General features: G+C 35.9%; 1 protein-coding gene across 13 annotated transcripts in view; it reads right to left on the bottom strand.

Annotated features, from left to right (window-relative positions):
- Window positions 1-27,103, bottom strand: part of PTPN13 (protein tyrosine phosphatase non-receptor type 13) — a 203,224-nt gene that overhangs the window by 53,034 nt on the left and 123,087 nt on the right. For 5 of the 13 annotated variants that reach the window (XM_035709563.2, XM_035709561.2, XM_035709560.2 and 2 more), the window contains 11 exons: window positions 24,298-24,520; window positions 20,035-20,109; window positions 19,727-19,901; window positions 18,077-18,230; window positions 17,670-17,808; window positions 16,369-16,521; window positions 14,968-15,150; window positions 11,650-11,812; window positions 6,798-7,215; window positions 6,548-6,660; window positions 4,961-5,017 (listed from right to left, as the gene is read on the bottom strand). In XM_035709563.2, coding sequence (XP_035565456.1) covers window positions 4,961-5,017; window positions 6,548-6,660; window positions 6,798-7,215; window positions 11,650-11,812; window positions 14,968-15,150; window positions 16,369-16,521; window positions 17,670-17,808; window positions 18,077-18,230; window positions 19,727-19,901; window positions 20,035-20,109; window positions 24,298-24,520 — 1,853 coding nt within the window. The remainder of the gene's footprint in view (window positions 1-4,960; window positions 5,018-6,547; window positions 6,661-6,797; window positions 7,216-11,649; window positions 11,813-14,967; window positions 15,151-16,368; window positions 16,522-17,669; window positions 17,809-18,076; window positions 18,231-19,726; window positions 19,902-20,034; window positions 20,110-24,297; window positions 24,521-27,103) is intronic. The other 8 variants (XM_025425406.3, XM_025425416.3, XM_049105087.1 and 5 more) reach the window with 3 other exon arrangements.

The following is a 27,103-nucleotide window of genomic DNA, read 5'->3' as shown; positions in this document are numbered from 1 at the left end:
GCAAAATGAGATAATATATATAAAAGCTGCTGCATAGGAAATGTGAGCTGAATCAGATCAGGCTACAAGAGCAAAGTCCTAGCCTGGCCGATAAATAGAAATGTTAATACAGTCAATGAAATAGCTGCATTATGATGACATGAGTCAGGCCTGTAAGAGAGGCTTCTTCCTGCCACAAATAAAGACTTAAAGGAAAGAGGGTAGGATTTTAATAAGTAGATTATGAAGATGGTTATACAGTAATATAAGGCATTAGCAAAAGCTGGGATGGAAAGAAGGCAGAAAGGGTCCTGGAGAAATGTCACACATCAGTTTGGCTAGAGTACAAGATTTAAGTAGGATGGAGATAAATATTCCTTTGGAAAGAGAAGCCTTGCGAACCCATTGTTTTTTTAACAGGGATATCCTCCACCTCACCTCCCACTGATATACAGTAACTTACTATTACTAATATGAGCCCAGAAAGAAGGAAGGATGGCGTGCGGCTGCATGTTACTTGACAGTGCTGTGCCCAAGTCCAGTTTTTATTTGTATTCTATATGTATTCTATTCATGTACATGTTCAAAATACTTTTCCTTTGGTTAAAAAAAAAAAGACAGAGGAGGAAGTATCTGAGTTATATAGTACATGACAACTCAAGTAAACTGGAAGGTATGAATAGCATTTATGAATCTGAAAGGCAGCTAAATATTTCAAGTACCAAGACATTTCTGAGCTATTTTTATTATTATAGAAAAACAAGCTTTAATATTGAAGGAATATGTTTCTAAATCCTTAAAAGAATCTCCCCCCCCCCCATTAATATACTCTATGAACACAGCAAATTTTATCATTATCTTAAAGTGAAAACGAGCTTCAACTTGAAAGGTCCACTTCTTTAAGTAATACAGCTGGTGTCATCCCCATTAATGTTTACTTGAAATATATCTTTAGAATAGCCACTAAATGTAGAATTTAGAAAAACAATGTGTATGCTCTCTGTGTTAGACACATTTATTCCAATGTTGCCTTTCTCATCGACCTTAAGGTTCATGTGGATATATATAGTTCCCAACCAAAATATGCATACTAACGATAGATGTACCTACAATTAAACTTAATTTCCTAATAAGAGTGTATTTCTGATAAGGCCAAAGTCATGTCAACAATTTTTTTTTTGCAAGAAAAACTGATTTTTGTTGATTATAGATATAGACCCTTTCTGAATAGGCAGCTCCCTGCCACTGATTCTATGAGGAACTGAACTGCAGGTGGAGGAGACTCTGGACAAATCCATCACTCACTCTAGGGAAGAAGATCCATTTCAAATCCTGGAGATGATGGGTCAGCAGCACCATATTGGTATAAAAACAAAGATAGGTATTTTTTAATATTTATACTACCTACCCAATGGTAGGGTAAGGGGGATAATAATAAAATCTTCGGGGTTTTATTTCTGTGCCAGTACTAATTAGCTTGTAAAACTGGGGCCACATGACATCTCTGGAACTTATTTAACACATAATATAAAGGCTTGGTTTGAATATACTTTAAAGTTCCTTTCAGTCTCAATTTAGTTAACTCTATTTTTTGCTTCTGGTTAATTCCTGTATTTGTTGAATACAGGACTTCAATTTTTGGACTTCAATTTTTATTTAACTTTCAACTTTGTATGTATCCTACTTAAGACTCAAATGAAAAAAATCTAGTATTAACATTACATTTGTCCTTGACAAATAAAGTGTGTTTTAAAATCTTGTTTATGTACCAATTTATTACTTGTAATTGAGATTGTCTACAAGGACAATAATCAGTCTTAATACTGGGGAAAAAAGCTTATTTCAGTGTCTGTACCAGGTTACTCTCTACTTAACTCACTTTACTGGAGATTTTTTGTATTTTGCATTTGTTTTTAAGAACCCAGTGTTTGACCCCATTTTTGTGGTTTAGATAGGAAGAAAGTTGACAAATTTAGCTAAGAGGTACTTTTCAATTATATAGTAATCCTGACTTGTGGCAAACTACTTTTTTTGCATAATTCTTGTATCAGTTCTATATTTTCAGTTTTGGTTTTTTACTCTCTTGTGAAGAAATATTATAAGCATGAATGTGGTTTTTTTTTAAAAAAGAATATTAAGCATCTTTATTTTTTTTGAAATCACAATTAATCTGAGGTTTGTAATCCTTCTCATATCTCTGTTTCATTAGAAGGTTCATGCCTTTTATTTAATCTTTTTCAAGTTTCACATTCTTTAAGGGTCCCTGAGTGTCACAAAAGGTTAAGATTGAATTCTACTTGTTGGTTCTTTTATTAAATGATAAATAATTCAATATTAACTGATGCTAAATTCTGTCTTCTAATAATCCTTGCCAGCAAGAAAGAACACTGAAATTAGAATAAGAAGTCCTATATTTTATTCATGGTCAAGTAATTCTACTTTTGGATACTCAGTTACCTTATTTGGAAAAATGTGTTTGCCATGCTCTCTTGTATGAAAACTTGGTTCTCAACAGAACGGTAAACATGAGCAGATTCCATGAGAAATTTTGAAGAAAACTGAGTTGTCTGTAAGCCAAATGGGGGTACAGGAAGATGGGTTGGCCATCTTCCTCAGGGACCACACATTCCTCAGCAGGAGGCACTAACCTCAGAAGATGAGGTTTCTGAAGGTTTAAACAGAGCAACTACCCTGCACATGTCATTCATTGGGTGTCCACTGTAAATTCATACTCTTTTCCATCAAACCTAGGTTTAAACACATTTCAGGTTCTCATTTTTTAATAGATTATTATCAAGCTTCTCTCAAAAGTTTAGCTTGGAGAAATAATGCCTACAAATGATTGGGCATTATTATCTAGGACACAGTCTGAAGAGTAGATTAGAGTATGGGCTCTGGAAACAGATCACATGTGTTCATATCATGGCTCCAGCATGTGCCAGCTCCATGACGTTCTGGACAACTCAACTTCTCTGTTTTGGTTTCTCATTTTTGAAAAGGAAATAACACTAGCACCTTCCCCATAGGATTGTTATGGGGATTAAATGAGGGATTACACAAAGTGCTTAGAATAGTGTGTGGCACATATAAGCCACTCAATAACCATTAGTCAAAATTTTTACTATTATAGACATGTTAAATTGAGGCAAAGATTTTAGGCAAACAGGTAATCTAAACTCAGTCTATGTCAGGCATTTGATTATCATAAAGCTATATAACGTGGTCTTAGTAACTTAAGCTCAAGTTTAAGTTCACTAATTTTTTCTTTAATGATATGCCCTCAAATATTTTGAGGATACATTAAAAAAAGAGATTAAAAAACCCTTCATTTGCTATGAGTATATAAGACACTGTGTGCATTTTAACTTTTTGACTTAATTTATTTATCTTCTATGTATTCATTTATTTTAAAGATTTATTTATTTATTCATGAGTGACATAGAAAGGAAGACCAAGACACAGGCAGAGGGAGAAGCAAGCTCCTCGCAAAGTCTGATGCGGGACTTGATTCCGGACCCAGGATCACGCCCTGAGCAAAAGGTAGACGCTCAACCACTGAGCCACCCAGGCGTCCCCTGATTAATTTTACTTCCAAGAAAAATTTTCCTCTCTTGAAGAATTGCTGTGGGTATTACTATTAGAAAATAATAATTACACAAAATAGCACTTGGTACCTGACAGTTTTAACAGTATTTCTATTAGAAAATAATAATTATACAAAATAGCACTTGGTATCTGACAGTTTTATCTGCAGTTAAAAATTGCAATTTCATAGGGCTCAACCCACTCACATACCTTCATTTTTGCCTTGGCTCTCAGGAAAATTAGAACTAAACTTAAGGTAAGACTGAAACATTTTTGGAGGAAAGTTGTACATACACAGCAATTAAATGTTCTTTGTACCATGAAAGTTGTTAGAAAGATTAGATAACAAAAGGTAAAGGTATTTTATAATTTAAACTAAAAAATTTGAATACACTGACTCAAGTCACTACACAAAATTTCTTCCTTTACTTTACTTCTTAAGACTCCTTTTAAACTATAAATACTTAGGTTTTCAAATTCTTTTTTTTTAAAGATTTTACTTATTTGAGAGAGAGAGAGACAGAGATAGCACATGGGCAGGGGAAGGGGCAGAAGGGAGAAGCAGACTCCCCACTGAGCAGAGAACCTAACTTGGGCTCAATCCCAGGATCCTGGGATCATGACCTGAGCTGTAGGCAGACACTTAACTGAGTTACCCAGGCATTTTTTTTTTAAAAGATTTGAGAGAGAGGGTGAGAGCACAAGCACATGCGCGAGTAGGAGGAGGAGCAAAGGGAGAAGAAGAAAATCTCAAGACTTCCTGCTGATTGTGGAGCCCTGTGTGGGCTTGATCCCAGGACTCATGAGATCATGACCTGAGCTGAAACTGAGTTCGATGCTCCACTGACTGAGCCACCCAGGTGTCCCTTCAAATTCTTTGCATAACATTTAGGATAAGATTCAGAGATAGTCCTGTTTAGTTCTCAAGCATCTCTCTGGCCCCATGTGTCTCCATACTGAGACACTTGTTCCCTGAATCTGTTATCCTCTCACTTGTCTCTCTGTCTGATCACACTATGACCTTGGTCTGGAACGCTTATCCACAACATTCTGTCTGAATTTCCTCAAGATCCAGTTCAAGCATCTGCAGTTAAAATAACTGCCTCAGTTAAAACTGTTTAATCAAGATTATTTCCCACTTGAACTACTATCTTAGGTTTCTAGAGGTCCTTATTTATAATTCGTCATTTCTCTAGTATATCATCTAGTTTAAATCACGTGTCTCATCATATCACTATTGTGCTGAAAAAATACAACTCTCCTCTGATTCCAATGTAAGACCTAAAATCCTTAGTATTGAATTGAAGACTCTTTGGTATTATGTCCAAGACTATCTCATAAGGTACAAAAGAAAAGATACGATGGAAATGAGGGGAAAAACATTTTATAAACCTACCATTTTCTTTTAAGGGTACTTGGGATGAAGGATTTCCAGAACTATGCAAAGTCATTCCTGTGGTATAAATTAAATTATTAGACAGTTTATAAAATGGTCAGATATTCTAGTAGTAATTTCTGATAAATTCATAAGAATCAAAACATTAAGGCAGCAACTTTTTAAAAATTTACACTCAGAAAAATGTCTTCCCTCAATGGGCTTATTTACTGTTTTTAATGTCTAAATTAAGCATATCAGCTTGTTTTGCAGAATAAATTTAAACACAAATGTATTGTTTCTGGCAAATGACATCTTGATATGTCAAATATGAAATGATGAAATTGAAATGAATTTTAAAAGCATTTGTTCAAATGTTAAAATAAAATTTAACATCCAGTAAGAATGAATAATCTTAATCAAAAAGCAAATGCAGAAAATAAATGTTCTTTCATGAGTGGGTTTTATTCTATCTGTGGTTTCCAATGAAATATTTACTATTCTACATATGTGGATTTTTATGTAGATAAAAGTATTTCTAATGAAAATAGCTTAAAATCTATAAGAGGTGGGGCTTCCTTAGAAACCTATTTTCTAAAAAATTGAACTAGGCTATTTTTAACACACAGGGTGGTGACCTTTAGGGTGAAATCTTGCCTTTTATCTCCAATTTTTAATTTAATTTTCACCAATTAATTTAAATTGGTGCTAGTATCATCTCTGAAAGCTGTGGAAGCCTACATTAATAAAGTAATGTTACTTTCTATAAATATCAACTGTAGAGTTCTCTTTTGACTTCATTTATTCCACAGATCTTCAATCCAAGTACAGATTAAAAAGTGTTTTTTAACTTTGTGTAATTAGGGTTAAATGTTCAAACTTTGGTGTGAGAGTTAACTTGTATTCCTTGGTAAAACAGCAACAGAAGAGGGTGTCCTTCTTTCTCTTTTGTCTCCCTACGTGCTGACTATTCTGAGTAGTTGTTTACACCTCTGTGCTTAAATATCTACTCCTAGCAAAGATTCTAGTGCATTTCCTTTTTAAGACTCATAAAGAAACAGGAAGCCTGATCTATTTATCTTATAAGACAGTACGTGTTTATAAACTTCTATACCTAAATAATTAATATGCCCCAGCTAGCTGGGAGAATTGGAAGACTTATATCAACTGAGAATTTCCACCTACCAACCATAGCACATTTCATAAAATGATCTGGTTTGAGAGATAATTCTATTCATGCTAAGCTGAAAGTACCCTAAATAAACCTTTCTTTAAAAAAATACAGTATGAAGGGAGCCCAATCCCACAGGTTTGTACGGAAAATCCAAAGGAAGGCTGTCCAAAGCCATGGCACCAGAATGTCTGGGTTCTCTCAGTACGACTGCCATGGTTTTTAATTGTGACCGAGAGAAAGTGAAGTCTGTGCCATGAAATAATCACTTGTTAAATCAGTTTTTGATTTGATTTGGTGCATTTTAAGTAGCCTAAAATTTCGTATTCATAAGCAATTTTGCCAAATAGGACAAAGAAGCAAAAATAGTATCTCAGTAACTAACATTATTTCATTCATTTCACTATGAGCATGAGGTATGGGAGAAAGAAGGTAACCTTGTTTATGCTGACCTATAACATATGCTTGACCAGGGTCTTCAAAGGATGAGGAGTCTGATTCATGTTTCTTCCTTTCAGGACTTCTATTTAAACTTGCAACAGACTTTGAACTAAAGAGGGAAAAGGAAGGTAGGAGGGGGATGTATCAATGTAAAAAAATATGGCGAAAGTAATGAAACGTCAAAACAAAAACAAATGTATGAAATGTTGAATTTACAAATATGTAGTTGGGTAATTATGTTCTTACTTATTAAGTTTTGTGAATCCTGCCCAAGATTCTGTCTCAGATCTTGCCATCTGGTGTAATGGTTTTCCTACCAACTTCGCCATGGTTTGTGGTGGGGATTCCATGTTAACAATGGCATTTTTCCGATGAGGATAAAGAGAGGCCTGACTGAGATCGTGGTATGATTTACTCATCCCTCTAGGCTTTTCCTCCCAGGAAGTTTTGTCACTCTTCTCTTTTGCATTGTTTTGCAATGGCTGGTAAAGCGACAGCTCTGAGCAGGACAGCCTCTTCAGAATCTCAGCGTGAACTGACAGAGGTCGAACGGCAAGTTTGTTCAGGGTGCTGCTGGCCAGACTGCCAGTGCTGATTGCTCGTCCCATATTAAATCCTCTAACGGACTCTGCTTGCAGATTCAGGCTCCTAAACGAGGCTCTCTCTACAAGGAAACAGGATGGCTTTACACGATGGAAACACTGCAGTACCTTTATGAGAAGAGTTATTTCAATAAATAAAACACAGCATGCAGTTTTTAATTGTTTTAATTGCTACCGTAAGTAGTAGCTTTCCAAGTGTGGCAATCCAGGATTTGAAAAAGGAATTTAGAAGGTCCTGGTTTTCAAACCATCTCTCCATCCTTGTAGCTTTCTCACAGCCAGAGCCTGGTAAGCATTTCCTACTTCATCTAATGAACCTTGAGCATTTCATAATGTTTGGGCTTCAGGCTTGCTGACTCCAGATTCCCAATTATGGGATTCAGTTAAAAATGAAAACAACATTTGACATAGAAATTTCAACCCCAGTACTGTCTCTGCTCAAATACCTGCAAGCCAAGGATGAGGAGAGGGAACGATGGAGCCTGGACAGGCCAACATGAAAAAGAAGCTATGCAGAGGAGAGTTTTATCCAGAGATAAAGTTCTTGATCTTTATATTTTTTAAAACCCATGCCAGATTGTGATGGTTGTGCAACTCTGTGAATATACTAAAAAAAACACTGAATTGTATACTTTCAGTGGGTGAATTGTAGAGCATGGAAATTATGTCTCAATAAAACTATAACCAAAAAGAAAAAAAAACTTTTACAGAGAATTATTTTTTTTTGTTATTTCATAACTATGCCAATCTCACCTTCCCACTTGGTTGACTTTTCATGATTTAACTGAGGCACAGGGGCCATGGGAGAATCAAATATTACTTGTCTTCTTTCATTTTTTTGGTTTCTGTTAATAAACGTGATTAAGGAGCTGGAGTTCTCTTTATGCTTAAATTCCTTTCACTCTTAAATACACATCCAAAGTCTTTTAGAGGCTAAATTATAGATACTCTATGACAAGTGCTTGGTTATTCTATTTTGTGAGAGCCAATGTCATGTCAGTATTTGAGCATCTGAGGCTATTAACAAAAGCACTGTATCACAGAATTTTAGCATCAAAATCCTTTCCTGTAAATAAAGTGCCAAGAGTCAATCAATTTCAAATGATTTAGTTCATGCATTAGTAATCCACATTACAAGGTACCCCCAGTTTGGTGCCTTCATGGAAAGTTGCATATTATAGGCAATACAGCTTGATCACTATGTAAAACAGCTCCAAAAACTTCCTTTTAAAAAGAAAATGTCAAATGTTGCTGACTTAGATTTTTATATCCTGCTTCATTTATCTCCTAATTCCTAGGAAGATTAATAATTAATATTTCATCTCAGGCATAAAGAGCTAGGAAAACACTGAAGATTTTTAATATGCATCAGAATGAAGTTTAAATAAACATGTTTCATTGCCAATAGGATAATTCAATGTTCTTTCCCTGAGGTAGAAGTGGACACCAAATTAAAACATGAGAATAAAAATAAGTTATTGGTTTAATCTTCAGCTTAAAATATAGTTTTACTGGTGTAGATAACGTGATTTCTATTTTTTTTGCTTTAAGAGTAGACTGTCATCAAAGATGCAAAACCGAGTCTTACACAGATTCAGCTACCAGGAAATGCCTTTACACCTAACAGCTTTTTCCACCCTTAAGGAAAATGTATACCAAACTTTGGTAGAAAAAGGAAGACTGCTTTGAAAACATATCAAAGATTATGCTAGTCAAATCCATTCACAGCCTAGTCCTGCATATATTCATTAGATGGGAGCAAAAACCATCCATTTATCTGGTCTGTCCTTCATCCCTTTCACCTGGAAGGGACTCCAATATGGACTGCTACAATGGGAAAGGATATTAGAATGAGCCTACATCATAATACTAATGTTTCACATTTGAACTCAAAGTTCTACTAATTCCATATGGAGTCTGCAATCCACAATACTTAATCTCTGCTTGTTATCATTCTGTCCCTTGTACTATATAGTATTTCCTTATATTATCAACTTAACTGTTACGCTCTTTTGAAGAGAGGGACTTCGTTTATTTACTGTTATTCTATAGCACCCAGAATCATATCTTACAGGTAGTAAGTGCTCAATAAATGATTATTAATCTTCATTTCATTCTATGCAAATTAGTTCTTTGAAAACTAATCAAATAGAAATGAAGACATCAGGGTTCCAGCCTCATTTGACCTCTATGAGGTTAGGGGAGTCACTATGCTCTGAACCTGTTTCCTCTCCAGTAAAATTTGAGATTTAAAGGACTCTAGGGTTCTAGCACCAACATTCTATGATGCTAAAGAAGCAATATACATTTGTTAGCCCATCAACCTCCTACAGATACCACCAGTTATTTTCACTTGTCTGGTACAGATAGTTAAGTAGGCAGGTAGTTACTTCTAAGCCATCTTAAATAAAAAATTCCTTTAAAGGCTTAACAGAATCTAGGAAAAGATGTAGATAATACTGTCTTAAAGTGCCTTCACATAGGAGTTCAAGGATACAGAGCTGTTGTGTTCCTTGGTGCAAACCTTGAGATACATAGGACATTCTGACTTCATGGATAAGGAAGATGGGACTCCCAAGAAATCAGTTATCTTCCTAATGGGTCACTATACTACTACTACTTCTATTAGTGGTAGTAGTGGTAAAACAATGATGAAAATGATAACAATAAGGATTTTATTCAATATTTACTCTGTGCAAGGCACCCTTAAGGTGCTTACATGTATGAATTCATTTAATGTTTACAACCTCATGATGTAGGTATTATCATTATGATAATCATTTTACAGATGGGGAATTAAGGAGAGAATTTAAGTGCCTGCCCAAAGTTTCAGGGCTTTTAAATAATAATAGTAATAGTAATAGTAATAGTAATAATAATAATAATAATAATAAAGCAAGGTTTGGACCCCGGCAGTCTGGTTCCATAGTTCATGCTCTTAACTATTAAACTATTTTGTTCTTCAGTATAAGAAATGTTGAGGATGAAAGGCTGGCTTCATAGTTTTGTCTTCTGATTTTTTTCATTATAGCACATTACACCACATCTGTAATGATGTAACCTTCAATTGTTCAATTTTGGTTTGTTATTGAACAGAGTATCAGTCCAAACAGGAATATTGATAGCTCTAATAAGTTTGATATCTCATTGCACTTTTAAAATATGTAAAAGCATATAGTTTTTCAGCAGAGCAAAGTAGGGAAAGAAAAGGAATAATGAAATTACTTTGCAGCAGTAGTAACCATATTTTGGCATGCCTAAAAATCATTTCTGAAGAAAGACTGTTAAAATGCAGAACTCAAAGATGGTGATTCATCAAGTTTCAGGTAGGTTTCTGGAATCTTCATTTTTAGTAAGCATTACACCCCTACCATCTTGACTTTGAAAAGCTGAGAAACATCTACTCACAGGCTGCCATCACCTCAGTGTGATTCTATGGGGAATACATTTTTCGTAAGATTTCAGGATGTGAGAATGTTCAAATACAGTATTCATAGGACTCTGCTATACAAGGTCATCAGTGCTATTCCATTACATTTAAAAATCTAATTCTTCAGAGTATTTCACAGAAGTCTATAAGAATTTATTATGCAGAACCAGATATTGTATAACTTTAATCTCTACATGTGGTCTTATAGAGTAACCTTTAAATATTTCAGTTCTGATGGAGATATTTTGTTCAGAGCTGAATTAGTTTCTTCAGCTGGTTCCTTTTCAAAAGGAACTGAACCTCTCTCCTGACCATTTATAGTGAGTGTAGGGGTTATTCATCTTAGTCTCTGAAGAGGGACACACTTAAATAAAACTAACAGGTGGGAAATCTGCCACTCCCAAACTGTTACAGTATGTGACTTCATTGTCCTGGATGCATACTCCCTCTGCCACCTGCCTTGTGTCTCATGTTTTTTCCCTTACCTAGAAAGCCCTTCCATTTATCTTCAACCTACTTAGTTATTTTTGTCCTTCAAATTCCAGTTCAAGTGCCATCACTGGAGTATTCTAGTTTCTGATCTCCCTCTTTTCTTACGTGTAGATAGTGTAGTTTGCAAGTGCCATCACTGGAGTATTCTAGTTTCTGATCTCCCTCTTTTCTTACGTGTAGATAGTGTAGTTTGTATGATATAATCTGTTACTAAAACCTTGGCCCTCTCATGTGTATTATTGTTTCCTATATGTTGGTCTTACCTCCCCAAATAGTATGTAACATTCTATAGGTAGAGACTATGACCCAAATATCATATTTACATCAGTGAACCTAATGGTTAGCACAAAATAGACCTTTCAACAGGTACTCCTTGACTGATGTGATGTTTTCAAAATGAACACAAAATTAAAATTAAAATTTTGGTTTCATTTGTGGCACCTTTATAAAGTTGACTTAGTCATTTAACATCTATATCTTGTAACTTTCATCCTAAACATGGAAATTCTTTTAAGCTTTGTGGCAAAAATGAAGCTCATACCCTGAACATCTGACACAATTTGTTTCTTCTTACCAATATCTTGGGCATCTTGGTTGCTCTGTCTTGCTCTCATCTGCAGCTGGAACTTATGCTGGGAAGAGCAGAGGTGTAGCAGGTACTGGCACACCTTACTGTTGTCTGTCTGGAAGGCATGTTTTATTCCATCTGATGTATTTTGCAATGTGATTTTCTTTTTCTAAAATATTAATCAGGGGTGATAATAATTAGGATGTTTTCCTACCACTTTATTACAGGACTAAATTCTGCAAACAATAAATAATAAGTACAGATATTATTTTTATTTCACATTAGGCATGAGTATTCCTTGACCTGCACCTAAAGAATATAGAAAAATAGAACCCTGTTATTATTACAGATTCTGCAAATAAATGAAATTAATATCATTTACCACTTTCAGAAATTGTAGCCTAAATCAGATAGTATATCTGTTATCAGCAAGGGAAAAATTTCTTTTAATGAGATTATTGATATCTTGAGTTTACTGCAATGTTTACAAACACCAAAACTGTTCGAAAAAGACATTACAAAAATATGTTCTTCATGGATGAGAAAATGAAATTCAACAAAAATTGATTTATTAATATATAAGAGCTGTGATTCTGCCAAGAAAAATCTTGCTGGCCTGAAGGCTGGGATGGAAATTGTGAAAAGTTCAAAGAATATGTGGGAATAGAGAGGCACCGGATAACATGGCTGCTGGGATGAGAGATAGAACAGTATTTAGAGAAAGAGTGTTTCTTGCATTTAAGTTCAGGGGAAACACCAATTAATATTATCTCTTGTACGTTTCTTGAAAAATAAACATCTCTTACATAAGAGGGCAACCTTTGTAGTGGGGCTTGTAGATGATCTGTAAGTCTGAAAAGACTAGCATTCAGCATGCCAGGGATCTAATGTCTCTAGAGAATTGCTCAAGTCCAATTAGATTTTACTCTAGCTCTTGGCTGCTTCTACTGTGCAAATTATTCCCTGTACTCACAACACTTGTCTTCAAATGCAGAAATAGGCACAGAAAAGTGAAATTTGGTAATGCCCACAAATGACACAGTAACAGAATATTACTCAAACTTCAATCATGCAGCGCCTTCTTAATAACTTCTGGTCTTGTTTATTTATAAATTTTTAAAACTTTGCTTACTTATATAAGTTCACTTAAGCTTTGTATCACAACTATAAATAGAAAACCAGTAGCACTTGCCAAAAATAGAATTCAGCTATTAAAAATAGGTAATCAGGGGCACCTGGTTGGCTCAGTTAAGCATCTGCCTTCAGCTCAGGTCATGATCTCAGGACCCTGGGATCAAGTCTCACATTGGGCTCCTTGTTCAGCAGGGCATCTGCTTCTTTCTCTCTCTTTGCCCCTGCCCCAGCTGCCTGCTTGTGCTCTCTCTTTCTATCTCAAATAAATAAATAAAACCTTTGAAATATATATGTAATCAATTCAATAAAAACAAAATAAGAGTGGCACCTGGGTGGCTCAGTTAAGCATCTGCCTTCGACTCAGGTCATAATACCGGGGTCCTGGGATTGAGCCCTGCATTGGGCTCCCTACTCTAGGTAGAGCCTGCTTCTCTCTTGCCCTCTGCCTACCACTCCCCCTGCTTGTGCTCTCTCTCTCTCTCAAAAATAAAAATATTTTTTAAAAATGAAAAAAACAAAAACAAAATAAGGTTATTAAATTCTAGCTGGATGTGTTACCAGTGAAATCTCTGGGACCCTGTTCTCTCTTTGTCAATAAAAGGAAACCAGCAAGTATTTAAGAGGAGTTAAAGACTCAGTAGCACCAAACTAGGATCTTGATGATCAGTAGTATACATATTACTGATTCAAATAATTGGGGAATTTTTTTTCCTAACAAACATAACCACTGTCAAGTAATGCCCTACGGTACTGTTTTCCAAGTTGTAAAGCTGTACAGGTTTGAAACAAATTATAAGTATAATTGATTCTAAGTGTTTACTGACAGACTGGACAAGACATGTGCCCAAGGGAATTCAACTGTGAGGGATGAGAAAGGCGAAGGAGGGGGACTTTTTCCATTTCTCCAGAGGCTAGTGGGAAAAAAAAAAGGGGGGGTTAAAAAGAGCTCTGTGTAGAAGGAACATCAGGATAAACAAGTTCTGTCAAACACAGGAAGTCTGCGTGGGAATGTGGTCTATTCTTTATTACTGGAGATCTTTAAAACTGAGCTAGTCGCAGCCAGTTCTATATATATGGCAGGGCTGGTGTGATAGCTTGGCAAACAAAAGAGAGCTGAATGTTAGACAATTTATTTGATTTGTTACCTTTTCTAAACTGGTCCAAATTAGATTTGTATTTAATTTATCTAAGGTTTCCTCCAGATACTTGCCCTGCCAGTATTTCCATTGGGGAAGGTAAATGATACCCAGGTAATTTCCTGGTCTTGACAGTCTTGGGAAGATGAGGCTGTCTGGGCTTTCCCAAGAGAACATGTTATCATCTGGTAATCTTAGTGGTACCTCTGGGTTTCACAGGAAACCAACTAACCATCAAATCTAGAACTGATTTCAAAGGTCTTAGGTTGAAAATTAACCAGAGTAAGTTGGGACCCTGACATTGGTATCCTTATAAACAATGTTTTAGTGAGACCATATTTCAACCCAAATATGAATTAGATATGACAGTAGTCCCTGAATACCATCAGGAAAACAAATAAATATCTTAACACATTTTTTTATTCACCTCTGGGGTTTCCCAATTGCATTTCAATGTTCAGACTACTTTCAAAATCAAAATATGCCTTTACAGCTCACCATCTTTCATAAACATGATATTCTAAAACTTTCTCTCTATATGGGGTACACACTAAAACTTAAAACTGCAGAAAGTTCTGGGACATTAAAAATTTTTTATTTTATAAAACCCAATAAATCTCTGGACTGCTAAAATTCAAATACAGTTGCTGTGAGGGGCCCATTATTGAGCTAGACAAAATTTACTAGGGTTAAAATAATTATTTTAAAAAATATATTAGAGGCGTTTCTCCATGTGAGAAGTTAGTATCCTAGAATAAGTTCTGAATTAATAGAAAGTCAACTTGGTTGTAATTTAACTAAAGTTAATTGAGCATGTAACTGGCTAGGAATGTATACTATTCTTTTAAAAAAATCACTTCCTGAGAAAATTAAAACCAAATAAAAGTCTCAATGATACTTCCTACAACTAAGAAGAGTTAAGTAGTATTAAAATGTACCAGCCTTACTGAATAGAAAGATTTAAAGTTTACTTAAGGAAAATCGATTAATATATTATAATTGAAATTGACAACACATTTTAAAATATAATGAAAAGGGGTTTAAATGGACATACGGAAAAAGAAATCTTCTTGGTTTCCCTCCATGGAAAGCGAAGGACCAGTGTGCGAACTCCATTGTGAACCTCAAACACAAGGACACCTTTAGAATAGACTCCAAGCAATATACCAGTTTGAGACTTTTTCTCAGGGTGCACTCGATGAAAATGAACTCCATACTCCGTCAGTCTTTGGCAGACCTGTTGGAACAATATCACATCACAGCAATGCACCTTGATAAAAGGTAACATAAAGGTAGAGAAGTTGTACCACTGTAGTTTGATATGGAAAGGACAGTCTTTTCAACAAATGGTGCTGAAACAGATGGATATTCACAGGCAAGAAAATGAAATCTTGATCCTTACTTTCTTGTCCGAGTTCACGTAGTTGGTTGAAACAAGAATTCAAATCAAAACTGATTTGAATATATCAAACTATAAAATCCCAAGCAAATTCTTACCACTACATTAATCTGCTTTCTACCTTTATTAATAAAAATATAACTTAATATTTATGTCCTACAAGTATAAAAATGTAATTAAGGGAAAACACAATTACGTAATTGAACATCCTTAAACACTGACTCAACTTAAATAAAACAAACCAGTTTTTTTTTTTTTTTTCAGTTTGGTTTTCTTAGTAAAATCCTAGATTAAAGGTGATGTACGTCGGTGAGTGCAACCCCTTCATAGACACTTGTAGGGCTGAGAAACTTGGCTCCCTTCAATATGGAGCAGCAAATGGAAGGCATACTGTTACGTACTAGGTAGCTGAAGCAGGGGAATATTCTGAAAGTTTCTCTTCTCAACAGAATATACTTGCTATTCTTAATGGAAGTTAACACAATACTATCTTTCTTGCTCATAAATGCACCATTTATCTGAGGTCTCAAAGAAAGCTGGTGGCAGAACTGGAACCATAAAACCATTTTTTTCTGATCCCCTTCCATTATGTGAATTAGTCAGCACTGGTAAAACACCATTTTTAGAGGATGTAATTGAATTTTAAGCCTTAAAAAAAAAAAAAACAAAGCAAAATAATTCTAGAATCCATATGAACTCCCCTCTTACAGCTAGTCAGTCAAAAAATTCAGTTGTTACTTCTTTACAATGGATCTTGATACATTTATAATGTATCTTGAGTATGGAACAGAATAAAGCAGAGAATCCATGGGCATACAGGTATGAGTTCAAATCAGTTTTGCCCCACACACCAGCCACTGATGTTGGGATTATTACATTTCCTCCTTGAGCTTCAGTCCTTTCCTTCACAAAATAATTAAAATACAATGGTTTTAGTCCGGTAATGCACTGTATCAATTATTGGCGCTTGAGCTTTTAGATACATATGTCCTCCAACATTTGTTGCTTACTTTGAAAAAGATACAAACTTTATCATTTGTAATCTTGCATGCTTACCTTTAAAAATTCTAACTCTGTCTCTTTTTCAGAAGCTCCCACATAGGTATTATGCAGTTTTGGTAACTCTTCTTTCACATAGGATAAATCAAGTTTCTCCATCACTCTGGGAGGCAAATAATGCTCCAGTCTAAAATAAGACACACCATGAACCTAGAAAACAGAATGTTTTTTTTTTTTAATTTTTATTTATTTATGATAATCACAGAGAGAGAGAGAGAGAGAGAGAGAGAGAGAGGCAGAGACATAGGCAGAGGGAGAAGCAGGCTCCATGCACCGAGAGCCCGATGTGGGATTCGATCCCGGGTCTCCAGGATCGCACCCTGGGCCAAAGGCAGGCGCTAAACCGCTGCACCACCCAGGGATCCCAAAACAGAATGTTTTTATAAGCAATACTGTTTGCCCTCTTCCTTCTATTTTAAAAATCCTGCCTCAACCAAGAGGTAGGTAAAACACTTCTATTTAGACCTCTCCCCAAGGAGTGAGTTTTAGAGGAAATGTATCAGTCTTTCTCTTTCATTCAATGAGGTAATGTGACTGAGCTGATTAGCAAGCTTAAAGAGACAGACAACGAGGGCCAAATGTCACTATGGTTAGAGTTAATGTTGTGAAGGTTGCTACTCCAGCGGCACTGACTCTTGCCCTTGCTTCCTCTTAGATTCACTTTTTCCAGGAAAACTGGCCTCAAACATCTGTTCACTGTACAGTGAGCTTTGCTAGGTTCTCAGCCCATCACTGCATGGATCCATGTGGAAGGCAGAAGACCCCTTTGATCCAGATTTGGCTGATAGCCCTTGGCCTAATATCTATTAATTAGGATTGGGAGAAAGAGGGGTAAATGCTAGATATTGTGTAACTATGAAACAGGAAATTTTACACAGAAAAAAAAGAAAAGAAAGCTATACTGTATGATTTTATATACCAATGTACGTGGGGAACCTGGTCACTTTGTGGTACCAAACTAGCCTCAAAAATCTCCAGATCTGGGGCGCCTGGGTCACACAGTTGGTTGAGCATCTGACTCTTTGTTTCACCTTAGGTCATGATGTCAGGGTTGTGGGACCAGAGCCCTGTGTCAGGCTCTGTGCTCAGCACAGAGTCTACTTAAGATTCTCTCTCCCTCCCCCTCTGTCCCTCCTGCTTTGCTCTCTAAAATAAACAAATAAATAAATCTTTAAAAACAACAACAATAACAACTCTAAATCTAAATAGCAAACACATCAACCAGGTTCAGTTTTCACTTATGCTAAGGATAAAAATATCAAGATAAAAGAGTTCCTGGAGAAAAAACTAAATCCTACCTCTGGTTGATAATCTCCATATTCAGCCTGGAGAGCCAAGGATGCCAGTAATAAAGAAGTCTCATCATCACAGTGCATCCTCTCCTCCAAGATATCCTTTCGCAGCTGAAGATAATACTGATGACAGGTCAGGGTATGTCTAGAAAAATAAATGCACATGCTAAACATCTAGGCTTTATCTTGAATCCAGGGTGAGTCTTATTATTGGCATATAAGCTGAGTTCCCAAGATGGTTTATATTAAGCTTTTAAGGCACAAAAATTTAATAAGCTATGTTGAAAGAAATATTTCTTTTATGATAGAGATGACATTTTCATTGATCAGAATTAAATAATTCAGTACCAGTAAACTAAAGGGTCAAAAGACCAGAAGCCAAAAGAGAAAAATAGAAACTCTTTTGTACTCACTGTATTAGACTAACGTCATCCATGAAAAATTTAATTCGGAAAAACAAAGTAAAATTAATGGTGGCTTTGCTCTTTTTCTTTGGTTCTTCCTTCCATCCCTCTGGGGCCACTTTGGTTAATTTTAAATCAGGATCAACAAAGAAATATTCATTATCTAAAACAGAATGAGAAAACATCCAGATAAAATAAAAATACTTCAATGTTTTCTTCTGATTCCTTTTTTTTTTTTTTTTTGTCAGACTTACATAAAATAGTCTCACACAAGAATAAAACAAGATTGTCAAAAAGTATGGAAAGGAACTCTAAGGCAACTGCAGACAGATGGGGGCAATATGATATGGTTGAGTCTTCTATAGGCTGAGGGCTCTAAGGCAGACAGAATTGGATTAACTCTACCACATTATTTACTATCAGTGACACTGAATAAATTCTTTAACTTTTCTAGACATCAATTTTCTTGTCTGTAAAATTAGGGTAGTACTAATTCCTGCCTTACTGTATTATTGTAGGGATCAAATGACCTAATGCATATAAAACATTTGGTAAAGCACATGGCATATGGTAAGCATTCAGTAAATATAGCTATTATTTATTATTATTGAGCTTCCAACTGAAAGCTAGGAGGAACAATACTCATTTTATTTTGTAATTCCATCTAATTATTATTGACTCTTTCCAAATAAAAGATTATTCAATAAAATCTAACTTATCCAGAATGTTCAAGAAATCAGATCTATTATAAATAGAAATTCTAATTATTCATGTGAATGGTACTACCTGATTAGTCTAAAATTTTAAATAGTAAAGTGACAGAACATTAGTAGGCACTAATTGAATGTTTATTGGATGACTTGACAAAGTGAATTATAGTTTTTAAGAAATAAGAATTCAATAAACTAAATTGAAGGAAACATTTCTTTTGTGACAAAGAAGACATTATCCTGATATCGTAGGGTTTCAGGATAATTTGATCCTCAGTTGCAATGTACGATACTCTGTTGTCTAAAGCTAAGTTAAATTTTGAGGTAAACAGGAATTTGAAATATTGAAGAGTAATTTATAAGTATAATAATTTATTATAGTCCATCTCTAAAGCAATAAGAACCTTTGGAAATTCAAATTGTTAAATAGGAGTGATTTCTATAGAAGCTATGTTCTGAGACCACTGGGGACGTAACAAAGTTCATGTAAAGCTTAAAAAATACATAAAATGACTTTTTGAAGTCACAAAGTGAAAACATTTAAAAAAAGACTATGCTTTTAGGACAGTAGGCTAAAGAAGTTGATGTAGAGATTCAGAAATAGGATCCTGCTATATATTCAAATTCAGATTAGCGGGATACTATTTTCTAGAGTACATATGTAGGCAATTGATACACATAATGGTCCCCGAAATATAGTAACTAAAATCCACTTTAGTATAGTGACAGATAAAGAAAAATCTTCATAGTCAGGTATAGAAGATACTAAAAGACACAGCTATTAAAACAATGAACCTAATCAGGAGAAGGGGTTCCTAACTCCTACTTCTCAATGCTGACATGTTCATGGAGTTAACATTTCCCAAAACAAGTTGGGCAATAACAGGTATAGAAGTCAGCTTGTTGCCAAGTTTCCATATTGCACCCTGAGCTTAAAATATCTTGATACCTTTGAGGGTAGCTAAAGCAAACAAATGATGTTCCACTAAGCCAATGTGGGCCACAACCATATCAAACACATCTTTACAAATAGTTTTGGTATCACAAGTCAGTTCCAGTCTCTGCCCACTCAGAAGCATTATGTTTACTTTTCTTCGGTTATCTTCATTTTTCCCTTTCTTGGCCTACAATTGGAAAAAAAAAATGAATGACACTTATTAAAGTAAACATTATAAGAATTTTAACTGTTTTTTTTTTTTTTAAAGACATTACTGAAATTATTTTCTAAGAATGACACAAATTGGTTTTATTACTTACAAGGATAGACCGTGGCAAATCCAAAGATATAAATGGTTCAATTGTCATCTTCACAAACTCAGGGCCAAAGAAATTCTGCAAATCACAGAAGTAGAATCAATAGTTTTTACCCTTTAATCTAGGTCTTTCCATAAAAGGCAAATAATATAATAATAATAAATTACATGTAAAGCCACAATAGAACTAGGTGATCTGAAACAAATGTAGGAACTCTCAATAAAGAAGTATAGTAGATTTTACAAAGAACAGGAATGGGATATGCCTTGTGCCAAATGTGAACAAAAGTTCTTCCTCAGTTTCATGTTCCACCAGCGATGTCAAATGTAAAGCTTTGCTTCATACTATTTTACAAATTGAAGTAATACTGAGTTATGAAGCTCATACTAAGGATTTGGTTTAGTACTGCCAAGGCGTGAAGTGATTGAACACTTTGTTTTAGGGAGTGATATTTGTGTCCTAAAATAAATCATAGTCAAAGGACATCTACTTTGTAATTACAAAATATACATATCCATTCATAATCATGTTCTTGGAAACCTGTGACACTGTGTCTTTTTTTTTTTTTTCTAAATAGTGGCAGCTAGGGATACTATAGATATTAGTCTTTGGTCCCCATTGCTGCCTCAGTGAGAAAATGTTATCTCAGCAGATGAGGGAGATCAGGTGCTGGGGAAAGTGTATCTATGGCTTCTTCTTCTTCATCTTTTTTTTAAAATTAATTTATTTTTTCATGAGAGACAGAGAGAAAGGCAGAGACATAGGCAGAGGGAGAAGCAGGCTCCCTGCGGGGAGCCCGATGCGGAACTGATCCCAGGACCCTGGGATCATGACCTGAGCCAAAGGCAGATGCTCAACCACCGAGCCACCTGGGTGTACCAACAACTGTGGCTTCTTAATCTGCTCTTTCCCTGCACCTTTTGTATATCCAAAAGTTTCTGCCAAGAGTGGAGAACTGGATGAGGAAATAATTTAAAATAAGTTAGACTCCAGGTGGGAGCAGGATTCAGAATAGACTGAAAGATTATGTCCAAATGGGCAAAAAGTAAAATGAAAGGGCTAATCCTGGGACCAAATGCAGGTGGTGTGTATGTATGTGTGCTCAAGTGCACACGTGAGAGCATATGCACTAATGTGCATGCATGTGTTTGCACTCATGGAGGCTACTGGAGTCTTATTTTTGTTGATTTCTTCTTTGGTTGCTTGATGTGGGAATTCTATCCAATTAGCCAAGCATGGAACATGTTTGAGATACCATGTAAGTAAAACTTTAACATTTAGGGCTTGTTAATACTTAACAAACCAGTGGGACACATTTTAAATGAGAACAGAAAGCAGAAGAAATGGTCAGCCATGGGAAATATGGAATCTAATATAAATCAACTAAGGCAACAGTATAAACAAGTCAAAATATGTCCTCACAAAAGTAACATTAAAAAGTTAGACATTTATGTTTTAGCAAAGAACATTAATTAAATGGTATAATTGTTCCTTCAAATACTAGCACTGTTTTTTTTTAGCACCAAAAACATACTTTTCCTGCTCTTTTCAGAAAAAACATGTGGTCCTTTAATGACCACTGGTTCACATTCTGTGGTCACTGATTAGTATGCCTTTGATAAAGAGATGTCTGTTTTTGAAATAGCCAGAACTGCTTAAAAGGGAACACAGGTTGTAAGTGAGACAGCACGTGAGAGTAGCGTACTGTAAAGGTACAGAATACCACTTAGGAATCTCTAATGAGCCACATTCTGCATTAGCGCTTTGAAATTATGATTCAGGAAAAAGGTATATGGATATGTGCTCTTTATGCTTTATGTGTCCCTTTAATTACTGGAAGCCCACACTATTTTGTGTGATATCCTGCCTTTACCTACTATTATATGACTTTACTTAAAGTCATTTAACAGCATTATTAACAATAGAAGTCAAGTCTTTGAATTTGAGGTTCAATGCAATTTTCACTACCCAATACTGTTTCTTCTTAGAAAACTATGAGAGAAATTTGAATTCTATCAAGTCTAGGGCATACAAATATGCTTTTAAGACAGTTCACTGAAACAAGCAACAAAACCCAAAACAGAATGGGGGTATTACACTCAGTGCAGAACTAAAAAGAAAAAAAAATTCATCCTAGATCTTATCACTTTTACTACCATTTATTTCATATTTGAAGAATCACTTGTTTTTTTTAAAAATATTTTTAATTTATTTATTCATGAGAAACACGGAGAGGCAGAGACACAGAGAGAGAGTAAGAGACACAGGCAGAGGGAGAAGCAGGCTCCATGCAGGAAGCCTGATGTGGGACTTGATCCTGGGACTCCAGGATCAGGCCCTGGGCTGAAGGTGGTGCTAAACTGCTGAGCCACCTGGGCTGCCCTGACGAATCATTTGTAAAGGAACAATACAAACAAGATATTGCCTCACCTATCAAATTGGTGATGATAAAAAAAGAATGACAATATCCAGACTAGCTAAGAATATGGTGAAACAGGCATGACACAGGAAGCATAAATTCGCACAAATTTTTGGAAGGGTGGGACGCCTGGGTGGCTCAGCCGTTGAGTGTCTGCCTCTGGCTCAGGGCCTGATCCTGGGTCCTGGGATCGAGTCCCACATCGGGCTCTCCACAGGGAGCCTGCTTCTCCCTCTGCCTATGTCTCTGCCTCTCTCTCTGTGTCTCTCATGAATGAATAAATAAAATTTATTTAAAAAAAATTTTTTTTGGAAGGGCAATTCGACAATATGTATCAAATGTTTTTTTTTTTTTTTTAAAGACTTTATTTATTTATTCATGAGAGACACAGAGCAAGAGAGAGAGAGGCAGAGACACAGACAGAGGGAGAAGCAGGCTCCATGCAGGGAGCCTGACGCAGGACTCAATCCTGGGTCTCCAGGATCACAACCTCAGCTGAAGGTGGTGCTAAACCACTGAGCCACCCGGGCTGCCCAACAGGATCAAATGTTTTAAAAGGTGCTTGCCTTTGACTTGGCTATTCTACTTTTAGGAAGTTACTTACAAAGAGTTAGCTAAAGGAATGTTCATCAGAGCGTTGCTTGCAATAGCAACAACAACCAATTAGTTGGGGCACTTGGGATGTTATGCTGTATGTTGGCAAATTGAACTCCAATAAAAAAATAATAATAATGTAAAAAAAAAAGAAAGAAAAGCTAGATGAAAAGAATATAATAAAACTATGGAAAATCTTGAAGGGCACACACACACAAAAAAGAAATATTTCCAATATCCAGGGGCACCTGGGTGGCTCAGTCGATTAACCATCTTCTGCCTTTGGCTCAGATCATGATCTTGGGGTCCTGGGATCGAGTCCCACATCAGGCTCCCTGCTCAATGGGGAGTCTGCTTCTCCCACTCCCTCTGTCCTTCCCACTTCCTGCTCATGCTCTTTCTCAAATAAATAAATAGAATCTTTAAAAGAAATAAGTGTTTTCAATGTTCAATAATTGGAAACTGATTGAAGAAATCATGGTACATGATAAATTCACATAATGGAGTACTTTATACAGCCCCTAACAATAATACTATAGAAGTTATAAAATATTCAACATATTTTACATGAGACGGCTGTTCATTTTGAGCTTATGTTTGTAAAAATATATAGGACATATGCTGAAAGAAAAATTAACTAAACACATTTTAAAAACATCTCTGATATAAGATGTAGATTTGTTCCCTTTTGTCTTTCAATATTATAATACAAAGATATGATGCTTGAAGCTCATGTGATCATCTTTTGATTACAAAGTAAATCACTATCAAAATTCTGAGAATGGCAGAGCAGAAAGTTGGAATGTATCTGATAACATTCTTGAGCTTCTGAACCAACCTTGAACTCTCTATTCTTGATCTTCTTGGTTTGTGGGATAATACATTTCTTAATATTAAGATAATCCCCTACAATACTGAATTAATCCAGTTGACTTTAAGGATCATGAATATACTTTAAAAATATATAGTTAAGATATTCTAAATCCATCTAATGTTATTTTAAAAATGAAATGATGAAACAACTAAATATTTATTTTAATATCAACCAACATGATATTTAACACCAAGGGAATTAATATGGGATTTTTATTTCATCTACAGGAAACTTTAGGACATCTATAGAATTTGAAAATGTTTTGCATAACATTTTCCTGTGAGTATGTTAACTAACTGGAATTTAAGTAAAAACTTAAAAAAAAAAAAATTCCCTGTGAGGCCGAATTATAAATGCAGTAATCTAAGAACTGACTTACCCTCAGTTTTCTTTGGGTCATGGCTGTTTCAAGGGCCATTTCTCTTAAGGGATCCCTGCTGATGTCAAGCATAGAGGCTTTGATTGTGTCTCCTGGATACAGGCTCAGCCGAGACTGTCTAAGGGCCATTCTGGCTTGCAGCTGCATCATTTCTTCTTCTTGTCGTTTTAGCATAATCTCTTGATTAATTACATTGCCTTCCAGGGGTGTTTCATATTGTCTACTATATAGAAAAGAGAAGAAAATAATGATTTTAAGTCTAGTCAAGAAAGAAAAACAGGTTAAGTAAGGTATCCAGAATTTAAACAGTTTTTATTTTGTCATCTGAGAAGAACCCTTGCAGTAACATTTCAATCCTACTTTTAGTCAATCAATATAGCATGCTGTCCCATTTTCACTGAATAGATCTATATGCTCCTCCTCTTCTCTGAACATTTTAGCATCCTCTGAAAACTGCTTCCACTGCAGTTCTCTTCAGATAGGGCTGTTTATTCTTATAGTCCTATACCATTGGGCCGGGAGAGGAGATAGAGTTTCCCCTTAATTTTTTTTTTTAAAGATTTATGTATTTATTTATTTGAGAGAGAGAGAGAGATGAAGAGCAAGCACAAGCAGGAGGGCAGAGGGAGACAGAGAAAGAATCTGAGGCAGACTCTATGTTGAGCATGGAGCCTGACACAGGGCTGGATCTCACAATCCCAAGACCGCAACCCTAGCTAAAACCAAGAGTTGGATGCTTAACTGACTGTGCAACCCAAATGCCCTTAGATTCCCTTTAATTCTTATTTCAGCTTCCAGAACATTGCTGACTGACAATAGCCTCCAGCTTCCCCTGAAGTACATGCTATGAAATTGCTTAATCCACTGCTCTGCTTTTGCTCTAGACATTTACCATCCTGTTGGTCAAGTCTCCTGTTTTCATTAAAGATTTAAGTGCTTAACTCAGTCCTTTCTCCATTAGTACTCCTGTCATCATTCAAGATGGTATTACACAGACTGAGAAGTCCTCCAGCACTCCACCTCAGCCGGCCAGCTATCTACTCCCATGGTTATACTGCCTATAAACAATAACAGCACTACCCCTAAAATGTCCTATTTCTATCCTCCAATAGCTTCTCCATATAATCTTATTTTTTGAGCTCACTACTTTTAATACCCTTCTTCAAATAATTCACTGACTCCACTGCTTTCTCTATTTCCCCTCTGTTGCCCTTACACTGCTTGAATTCGAAGGCCCATCATTAAAATTATTCCTTTGCAAATAATCTCAACTCTCACGCAACTGTGGAACTACGCTGACCAATCCCAATGGGCTCTCAGCACTGCCTGGCAACTCGTTTTCTTTGAGAACTATTTTATACCTTCTTCTCTTTCTTTTTCAAAGCTCAAATACTCTCCTCCTCTTCTGACAACCTTTCCTCAGTTTTCTTTGTGAACTAAGAAGCAATCAGGAAATAACTTCCTCATCCTTCTACGACCAAACTTTCCAGATCTACATCCATCTGCTTTGCCTTCTCTTCTGTAACAGTGATGGATCTTCTGCACACTTACTTACATAGGCCTGATATCTCTACTGGGCATGGAATTCCATCTCGTCTCCTACTCAGACTTTACTCCTGCAGTAATCCTCTTACATGCATCAATAATATTGTATACTATGTTATTCTCATTAATACCCACATCATGTACTATTTCCTACTCAGAACAACAACAAAAAAGGCCTCCTTTGGTTCTATATCCCCTTTTGGACTCTATCCCATGTTTTCCTGTCTTTTAGAGTAAATCTCTTCAAATTGTCATTTAAGCTTTATCTCCACTTCATCTCTCACTCTCATGGACTCAGACCAATAGTTTTAGTCCCCACTTCTCCATCAAAGCTGTTCACAAAAATGACTGACCTCTTTGTTGTCAGAGCCAAAGGATAATTCTTGATTTTCATTTTATTTGACCTCTAAGCACAAAAAGACATAATTGCTCAGTCTTTCCCATTTTGTTTTGTTTGAGAAAGGAGGAGGGGCAGAGAGAGAGAGGGAGAGAGAGAATCCTAAGCAGGCTGCACACAAGGCATAGCACCTGACATGGGGCTCCATCTCACGACCCTAGATCATGACCTGAGCCAAAATCAAGAGTCAGATGCTTAAACAACTGAGCCACCCAGGTGCCCCGTCCTTTCTAATCTTAAAACATTTCCCATCTGGAAAGCCATGATCATTTTATTTTCCTTCTGCTTTACTGGCTTTTCCTTCTTGGTCTCTTTTGTTGATGTGTCCTCCATTTCTAATATCCTAATGTTAGTCTACAATAGTGCTCAGACCTCCAGATTCTCCTTGTCTACATATATATTCCACACCTACATGATCTTATTTGGTTGCATGGCAATTAATTGCCTTATATAGGCCTATACCTTAGTCTCTCCTCTGAATTCTATTTGCCTAGGTGAGTGTTCTTGTTGGATGTTAATATGCATCTTTAGGCTAATATGTCTCAAATCAGATTCTTGATATTTTCCCCCTCGTCCAATGTTTTCTCAATCATTCACCAGTTGTTTACAACACAACTGGGAGTCATTCTTGATTCCTCTATCCTACACATCCCTTATCTAATTGAGCAACAAGTCCTGAAAGCACAACCTTGAAAATATCTATATCTGACTCTTCTTGATCACTAGCAATCTAATCTGTGCTATATCCATCCAAATGGAGTACCATCATTACTTCCTAACTGGGCTTTTACTTTTGTGATGTCTTCTTCAAAGAACAGAACAGAGTAATCCCATTAAATGCAAATTAGACATGTTTTCAAGCTA

The sequence above is a fragment of the Canis lupus genome, chromosome 32, assembly GCF_003254725.2.
Source record: "Canis lupus dingo isolate Sandy chromosome 32, ASM325472v2, whole genome shotgun sequence".
NCBI lineage: Eukaryota > Metazoa > Chordata > Mammalia > Carnivora > Canidae > Canis > Canis lupus.
Note: the sequence above shows the minus strand (reverse complement) of the source record. Positions and strands in the feature narration are given on the sequence as shown.